The sequence below is a fragment of the Oncorhynchus mykiss genome, chromosome 32 (assembly GCF_013265735.2).
Source record: "Oncorhynchus mykiss isolate Arlee chromosome 32, USDA_OmykA_1.1, whole genome shotgun sequence".
Taxonomy (NCBI): domain Eukaryota; kingdom Metazoa; phylum Chordata; class Actinopteri; order Salmoniformes; family Salmonidae; genus Oncorhynchus; species Oncorhynchus mykiss.
Genome location: NC_050572.1, coordinates 39505139 through 39514330, shown reverse-complemented (window position 1 = coordinate 39514330; position 9192 = coordinate 39505139). Strand labels below are relative to the sequence as shown.

At 40.9% G+C, this 9192-nt stretch overlaps 1 protein-coding gene across 1 annotated transcript; it reads left to right on the top strand.

The window, feature by feature from the left end:
- The first annotated feature begins 3520 nt into the window (after positions 1–3520).
- Positions 3521–5924, top strand: LOC110517409 (ictacalcin). Its single transcript, XM_021595485.2, has 3 exons — positions 3521–3624; positions 4552–4694; positions 5532–5924. The coding sequence occupies exons 2-3, from the start codon at positions 4557–4559 to the stop codon at positions 5670–5672; spliced, it is 279 nt and encodes a 92-aa protein (XP_021451160.1). The 5' UTR covers positions 3521–3624; positions 4552–4556; the 3' UTR covers positions 5673–5924.
- The last annotated feature ends 3268 nt before the right edge of the window (positions 5925–9192 follow it).

Sequence of the window (9192 nt, the reverse complement as noted above, 5' to 3'; positions counted from 1 at the left end):
TGCTTTGTTCAGGGGCAGAACGACAGATGTTTACCTTGTCAGCTCAGGGATTCGATCCACCAACCTTTCGGTTACTGGCCCAACGCTCTCCATGCCGCCCCAATCTTATAGTCTTATAGTTACCAAGGATACTTGAAAGTTAGACCATTAAATTGGATCCTATTGTATCGGATGCTCATGCTATCTTGAAGACATGTTGAATTAAGGACGAATTCCAAGGAGGAATGTATACATGTACAGACAAATGCAGAAATCCAAGATAGTACACATAATGCATCCTTGATTAAACCACTGACCATACGCACGCACACATCCATGCACACAAACACATTTATGCACACACGCACACACATGATGACCACTGAGACTGCATTGGTTGCAATAATGGTAGAGATGGGCCTGACGCTCAGATGTTCATAATTATGTTCAGTCAGGCGTCTGTCTGACTCATTTGCTCAGGGTCATGTCAGTGAGTCACAATCCCAACCTCAGAAATGTGGAATTAAATCGCTGTGGAGGAAGAGTGGACCCACTCACTACCAGTGAGTCAGGAGGAGCTCCATTTGCAGAACTTAACTGGAACTAGTACACACACACACACACACACACACACACACACACACACACACACACACACACACACACACACACACACACACACACACACACACACACACACACACACACACACACACACACACACACACACACACACACACACACACATTCAGCTTCCTCACTGAGTCACACACACACGAGTGATTTGAAGGAGAACCAGCCCCACACGGTAATCTAGATGCACATTTTTAGGAATAAAAGCACGCAGGGAGTTGTGGGAGTGGTACATAAAGCATGCACTCACTGTCTTTCTCTGTCTCCAACTCAAGCGTTACATTAAAAGAGCCAAGGCCTGACAAATTACTCTGACTCAAAACAATAAACTGTTGGAATCTTTCAACTGTGTGTGGGTCTGCCTTTCTATTATTCTTCTTACAAGCTTTAGAAAAGCGTCACAAGATGACGTTGATTGTCATTTCTCAAAGCAACAAAGGAAGAGCACGGGACAGAGACTCTGCCTAGGCCTGTTTTGTGTGTGTGTGTGTGTGTGTGTGTGTGTGTGTGTGTGTGTGTGTGTGTGTGTGTGTGTGTGTGTGTGTGTGTGTGTGTGTGTGTGTGTGTATGTGTGTGTGTGTGTGTGTGTGTGTGATGTAATGGCATATACAGTATTTTAGTGCAAGTAAAACCAGATATTAATGTATTAATGTGAAGAAGCGCTACAATACAGAAATGATATAAGATGTGTTGGTGATTAAAAGTGTTTTCTTCTCAGTAAATACAGTAGTATTATGGTATAGTAACTCAATTACATTATTTATACATATTGTAAACTATTTATCCTCCAGTGAATACAGCCCATGCCTCCTAGTTGAAAGATGTTTGGTCAAGTTGTGAAGCAATTCCTATAAATGCATCTAAGAATCTAACTGGTGACTGAAGTTAATTGTGACCAAGGAAACCGCAGGCTTTTGGGACATGTTGTAATTATATAAATGATACTGCATGACTCACTCAGACAAGCAGGGCTGTGAAGCTATGTTCATTTCCCTCTGCTAAACACATATCCAGCCATAGGCTTGTGTCCCAAATGGCACCCTATTCCCTTTATTGTGCTTTTGACCAGGGCCCATCAGAAGTATTGCACTATGTAGGGAATAGGGTGCTGTTTGGGACGCAATCCCGTAGCGAAATGTTATTCTAGATCTGCTGTCTTACCACACCTAAATAAGTTTAATGTGTTCTCATATAGTCAACTTTGCAATGGGCTACTTTTACTGTGCAAATCGAACTCATATTATACTGTATCTACAGTATGACTGTGCCTATCCATAAGTACCATGTAGTGCAAGTCTGTAGGACACTACGCTGTATGTGAACTTTAAACAACCAGTGCACAGTATCAATAACGTGTTGTCAGTAACACAGTATCAATAACGTGTTGTCAATAACACAGTATCAATAACGTGTTGTCAATAACACAGTATCAATAACGTGTTGTCAATAACACAGTATCAATAACGTGTTGTCAATAACACAGTATCAATAACGTGTTGTCAATAACACAGTATCAATAACGTGTTGTCAATAACACAGTATCAATAACGTGTTGTCAATAACACAGTATCAATAACGTGTTGTCAATAACACAGTATCAATAAGACATACTAGCTGGCAGATTCAATGTTAGCGTCACCCATTTGCATTACGAACAAGTTACAAAAGTAGGCCTGTTTGGCAGACAATAATACATTCTTTTCTTATTTTTTTTTATTTCACCTTTATTTAACCAGGTAGGCTAGTTGAGAACAAGTTCTCATTTGCAACTGCGACCTGGCCAAGATAAAGCATAGCAGTGTGAACAGACAACACAAAGTTACACATGGAGTAAGTAAAGAATTAACAAGTCAATAACACAGTAGAAAAAAAAAGGGGAGTCTATATACATTGTGTGCAAAAGGCATGAGGAGGTAGGCGAATAATTACAATTTTGCAGGCTAATAACACTGGAGTGATAAATGATCAGATGGTCATGTACAGGTAGAGATATTGGTGTGCAAAAGAGCAGAAAAGTAAATAAATAAAAACAGTATGGGGATGAGGTAGGTAAAAATGGGTGGGCTATTTACCGATAGACTATGTACAGCTGCAGCGATCGGTTAACTGCTCAGATAGCAGATGTTTGAAGTTGGTGAGGGAGATAAAAGTCTCCAACTTCAGCGATTTTTGCAATTCGTTCCAGTCACAGGCAGCAGAGAACTGGAACGAAAGGCGGCCGAATGAGGTGTTGGCTTTAGGGATGATCAGTGCTGGAGCGCGTGCTACGGATGGGTGTTGCCATCGTGACCAGTGAACTGAGATAAGGCGGAGCTTTACCTAGCATGGACTTGTAGATGACCTGGAGCCAGTGGGTCTGGCGACGAATATGTAGCGAGGGCCAGCCGACTAGAGCATACAAGTTGCAGTGGTGGGATGTATAAGGTGCTTTAGTGACAAAACGGATGGCACTGTGTTGGCTGAGGTTGGAGTAGCTGAGGTTGGAGGTTGTAGGTTGGGCTTTAATACTTCGCAATCAAAATCATTCTTAAGCAAATCCCGTCTTTGGTCAACCTACAATACAACTAAAGGCTGCTGGTCATAAGCTCAAGGTAAACTTGATGTAAATGCATTGCTTAACCTATAGTGTGAGAAGGGCAGTGAATTGTTCTAAATGTATTGTGTTGCATCTAAAGTCTTGGGAATGAATGGTTGGATATAATGCAAGGATTTAGACCATGTCAGGTGCACCAAGCTAAACATCCACTCTTATGCAATGTGGTGTAAATATTGAGACAATTAACACTATCGGGTAACATGATAAATGAATGATAAATGAACGAAGAGGAAAGTAATAGTTAATGTACCAGAGAAAGAGGGGGGGGGAAGAGAATTTAAGGACCAAGATAAAGGGAGGGATTGAGGGTGAGGATGTGTATAAAACACATCCCTCTCTCCATCAGTCTCTCACTATCTCACTCTCTCCAAATACACTCACTTTCTACTTTGCTTTCTCATTCTTCGTACATCTCGGTGAGTAGAAAATGTCATCTTGTTTCTCTTAACTGGGCGGTCTGATGTTTAAACTTCAACGCTACTGCAGAGTTTTTAAATGTAATCGCTGTTAAGTATGTTTTGATTTGTGCACTTTTTATTTTTCTCCTGATATTTTCTCACTTGAAAACAAAATGTCCTTCTTTGGCTCCTGTTGTGGTTGTCTTATTACGATGCATTGATTCTGTAACTGAGGTTGGGTGTAACATATCACTGTGCTCACTACTCAGTAGTTGTAATGCGTCATCTCTGGGGGGAAAAAACAATATATCAACAGTTTTTTGGTTCTCCTATTCTCATTCCCTTTTCCTTGCTCTCCCTTCTTTCATTCATTCTCTGTCTCATCTGGCTAACGTTACCTTGGCTCGACCCTTTCCTCCCTCAGCCACATCCTAAATAGCAGGGGCACACACACACAACATTAAAGAAGTGACTCTCTTGGGGATAACACACCGCATATGGAAAATTAGTAATCCACCGATGGGATTTGCCCAGACCTTAACCTGTTTCCTCATCAGGAGTCATGTGAATTACCAGGAGAGCAGGATCGTTGCCATAACAGTGCCTGTGTTTTTCACCATAGAACCTGTGGTAGAGACCATGGTTGCCTCCCAAATGGCACCCTATTCCCTATATAGGACACTACTTTGTTTTGACCAGGGCTATGTAGGAAATATGGTTCTACCATGGGCTCTGTGGAAAACAGGGTTTATTTTTATCCCTCTTCATGGAAAATACAGAGAAACAAATGCTATGATGAAAAAGCTACAGTATGATTGAAATCAAAAACCATATGCTGTCAATGAATTCATTGAAATGGTTTAATTCCCCACAGATGTCCAGAAACTCTATTTATTTAGTGCTTCTAATAGGTTGTGTGTCCCTCTGTTTCCCCTTTAACTATAGTTACCATGTCTGGGATCCAGCAGGCCATGTCTCTCCTCATCGCCTCCTTCCACAAGTACTCTGGGAAGGAGGGAGACAAGTTCACCCTCAGCAAGGTTGAGCTGAAAGAGCTGCTCCAGGCTGAACTAGGGGAGATGCTGGGGGTGAGTGAGACTGAGCAAGTCCTAAAGATCTGGGATCAGATTTCTTGTTGCACTACAGCAGGGGTGTCAATTTCTGGAGGGCCGTCCCATTGGGCACAGACGTCGGTTTAGTTTTGATATACATTTGGTTGAGTTGTCAACTAATGTGAATTCAATGTGAAATCAACAAAAAGTGTTACCATGTCATTGGGTTAAAAGTATACATATTAAATTCCCTTTTGTTGATTTTTTTATTTTTAAACCAATCAGTTTTCCACATTGATTCAACATCATCACATTTCATTTGGGGGTTGAAAGGACGTGGAAACAACGTTGATTCAACCAGTTTTTGCCCAGTGGGGTGTGTCTGCTGATTTTTGTTATTTCCTTTCAATTTGTGTCCAATGAAGACCTAGACAACTAGGTGAGGGCCCTCGAGCAATTGAGTTTGACACCCCTGCACTAGATACTGCACTGTTGTGTATCTAGTGTTGTTCGTTAGGGTAAGTAAGCATTTCACTGTATGGTCTACAACTGTTGTATTCGGCTCATGTGACTAATACCATTTGATTTGATTTGATGCTGGATCAGTTCTCTCTCTTCAGAGATCCATTGCGCTGGGCAGAATAGGAAAGCTGGAAAGATGGGGTCCATTTTTGAATTACAGCTCAAATAAACAATGCTTGCTAACTCCAGCAATGGCATCCCAAAATATTGAAACTCAAAGATTTATCTCACCATTGGCCAGAAATACAGCAATGTGTCGCCATGATCAAAATAAACGGATAGATAAACCAAGACCGTTTGTTTGCTGTGTTAACCTCCCGCTTCTTTCTTCTGCATTCTCTCTGTTTGCAGAAAGCCAGTGACAAGTCAGCAGTGGACAGAATCTTCAAGGACCTGGACTCTAACAAAGACAACACTGTCGACTTCAAGGAATATGTCACTCTGGTGTCCTGCCTCACGGTGATGTGCAATGACTTCTTCATAAAGAAGTAAGAGCGCCACCTAGCGGCCGTCATGCAAAACTGCAGGAGGAGACTTCCATTTTCTCTCCACTAAACAGAGGTTTCACGGGAGGGAGATACACTTGGAGGACAATGACATGCAAACACAGTGAAGCAGTGTAGAGCAGTAATATTACAGTAATAGATAATAGTCAGGTTGAATCTGTGAATGTGTCCTTGTCATGCAAATCCATTGATAAACAAATTAGATCAATAAACAAATTAGATGAGTATGTTCAGCCTACCCTGGTCTGGTGTCATTTTTGTGTGCTGCTGTCACTTCTTCATATCATACGTTTCTTACTGAGGTTTTGTTTAAAGTTGTGATTATAATTCCTCATGAACTCAATAGATATTAGATCATTGATTTAATGAATTGTTCCTTCAACCAAAAGTTGAGCAATTGTGTCTTGATTATTTTTCCAGAAGGAACTTCAGTTGTGGCAAGTCGGATTAGATAAAGATAAAGGTATGCAATCAGTGGCCAGTTTATTAGGTACATCCATCTAGTACCGTGTCGGACCCCCCTTTGCCTGCAGAACAGCCTGAATTCTTTGGAGCATGAATTCTACAAGGTGTGTTGTTCAAACGTTGCTTAATTTGTATCAAGGGACCTAACATCTGCCAGGAAAATTATTCAATTACTCCTGAGTCAGTTATTCCTGACTCTGCCATCAGCATGACTTGATTTATTAGGATCCCTATTAGCCGACCTCAATGGCAACAGCTAGTCCTACTGAGGTCTGACACATAACGAAAAAGACATTACAGACAACAACAAAAAATACTTTACAATTGACATACATTTAAAACATTAACATGTACTGTGTGTGCATCTATCAGTTACACATACATATGTCAGTACACACACACACACAAGTAGGTCACATGGGGGAGGCGCGTTGTGCCGTGAAGTGTTGCTTTATTTGTTTTTTGAAACCAGGTTTGCTGTTCACTTGCGCTATGTAAGATGAATGGGTGTTCCATGCACTCATTCATGGCTCTGTATAATACTGTACATGTACATGAATTTGTACATTAATTTGTCCTGGACCTGGGGACTGTGAAAAGACCCCTGGTGGCATGGGGTAAGTGTGTATGCCAGTGCTGTTTATACAATGGCTCGGTCTAACCCTGAATGCTGATTGATTAAAATCACATTCCAGACGGTGTCTAATACCCCAGCTAAATCTATGACGTTAAAATGCCTATTTACTCTGTTCCATCTGACTGCGCAATCCACTGTCTCAATCCACTGAAACCTTGCTGTCTATCTCTTCAACATTTGAAACATTGTTTCAATATTCCACTTCGACCTCCAGCTGTCCCATAGTAATGAACGTGTCGAGACGTAATACTCCACGTAAAAAACAACGTAATACTCCACGTGATAAACAACACATTGACAACCAAAAGACCAGACATTTAGACAGACGATTGTTGCAACAAAAACAAAATGGTTTTTGATCATGGTTCTCTTTCACATTAAAGACATACAGGCGGCGTTTCTCAGCCAGTCGAAATCATGAATCATGTCATGACTGTCCTGTGAGGATCCAAATAGGTCAGATCAGTTTGGCAATGGATAACTTCAACCAGACCCTCTCTCACCCACAGACAGCTTACACCCTGCTGTAAATCAAGAACAAGAACATTCAGCTATCTCCCTCTCCAAATTCACACAAATTCTCCTGGTTCACAGACGTTTTCCCGACAACAATCCTTTCCCCATGAGTAGGGCAGGCATATCACATATCTCAGCTGAAATGACAGAACGTGAGACTGAAGTTAAAGAGGATAATTCCTCGGCTCCCAGGGGCAAAGACGGAGTGAATGAAAGGAATACAAAAGAAGGCAGCCAAACATCAACGCTGGCCTTCATTCAAACAATCCGGAATGAACTTACACCCAAGCGGCCCAGGGTGACAAGCTCCTCATCAGAGTCTGGAGTTAGGTCACCTGCTGATATGGAGGATGTAATTCTGGGGAAAATTGAGAAAAGTCCCCCTACTTAGCCATCCAGACCAAAATCATTGATGAAATAATATATATCTGAGTAAAAAATGATCTGGTTCAGAGAAGGATATTCTGTGTATGTGAGCATAACTTCTGTCGCTAACATGGCTTTCCAAGAGAATGAGCAATCTGCTGATAATGTCATTTTAATGCCAACTCTTGATACGTGTCCCAAACAAAACCCGCCTTTGAGTCAGAAACTCAGTTGCCTTAACACAGGTATTAGAAAACATTGTACCATGAAACTTTTTCAAACCATTAGTCAGTCTAAAATGCTTTGGGACCATGGTTCCAAGCCTAGAGGAATATTGGGAGGTCATTTGAATATTCATAGCATTATTTTAAGAGTGAACAGGTAGAACATTTATTGAATGACTGCAATCTAGATTTTCTTCTGTTTCTCTGAGTCATGGCTGAAGAAATCTTCTCCTATTTCTGTCTTTAATGTCCCTGGATATTCCAATCGTATCATATGGAAACATGCCAATGACCTTGAATGTATGGGGCTGAATGTCTTCCTCTCCCCCCATATGTCTCTCACTATTATTGGATTATATCGATCACCAACATCTGATATCTTGTTTTATGACCATGTAAATGCCATGCTTAAAGAATGTGATCATAAGAAAGAGATCATCTTCAGGGGCGATTTCAATATAAACTGGGAAAACAAAACTCGCAGTAAAAAACTCAATGAGATCACAGATTATTTCAACCTGACTCAAATAATACAAGGTCCAATCAGAGTAACACAGTCATCCCAGACTCAAATTGATCTGGTCTTTACTAACAGACCTGATCGAATAACTAAGTTCAGTAACTTACCAACTGGCATATCTGACCACAATGTTACATTGGTGGCTAGAAAGCTCACTAAAAATAGATTTAAGAACCATATTAATGTGCAACAGTATGATAAAAAAATCCTGAAAAGTGAGCAGAGTAACACCGATGCAGTTCTAAGTCAAATTGACTGGTCTGATCTGTTAAGCTATGAAGACCCAGAGTCTGGATACCGAACTTTTCTGTCAGCTTTTGACAAAGTGGATACCTCTTTCACAAGGAAATTTCAATGTAAGCCAAGATGGAAAACTTCTCTGCCATGGCTCAACAAGGACCTCTGGAGGCAGATGAGAGACCGGGATCTTTCCTTGAAAAAAGCACTGAAGTCTGGAAAGAATGATGACAGACGTGTATTTACAGCACTGAGAAATAAGGTGGTTAGGAATATAAAACAAAGCATAAGCAGACGTCTTTCTTAGAGTGATCAATGAAGCGAAAGGAAATGGCAAAGTAATTTAGGATAATCTCAACAAACTATCAGGGAGAGGAGCTGAAAAGGCCAAAAAACATCCTGAATTAAAAGTTCACGGGATTTCAAGACTCCGATTTCATATCCACCACCTAAAACCATTTTTTTGTTGACTCTGTCAGGGAACTGGCTCAATGATTTTCATCCAAGACCACAGTTCTCACTACCATCTACAGTTGAAGTC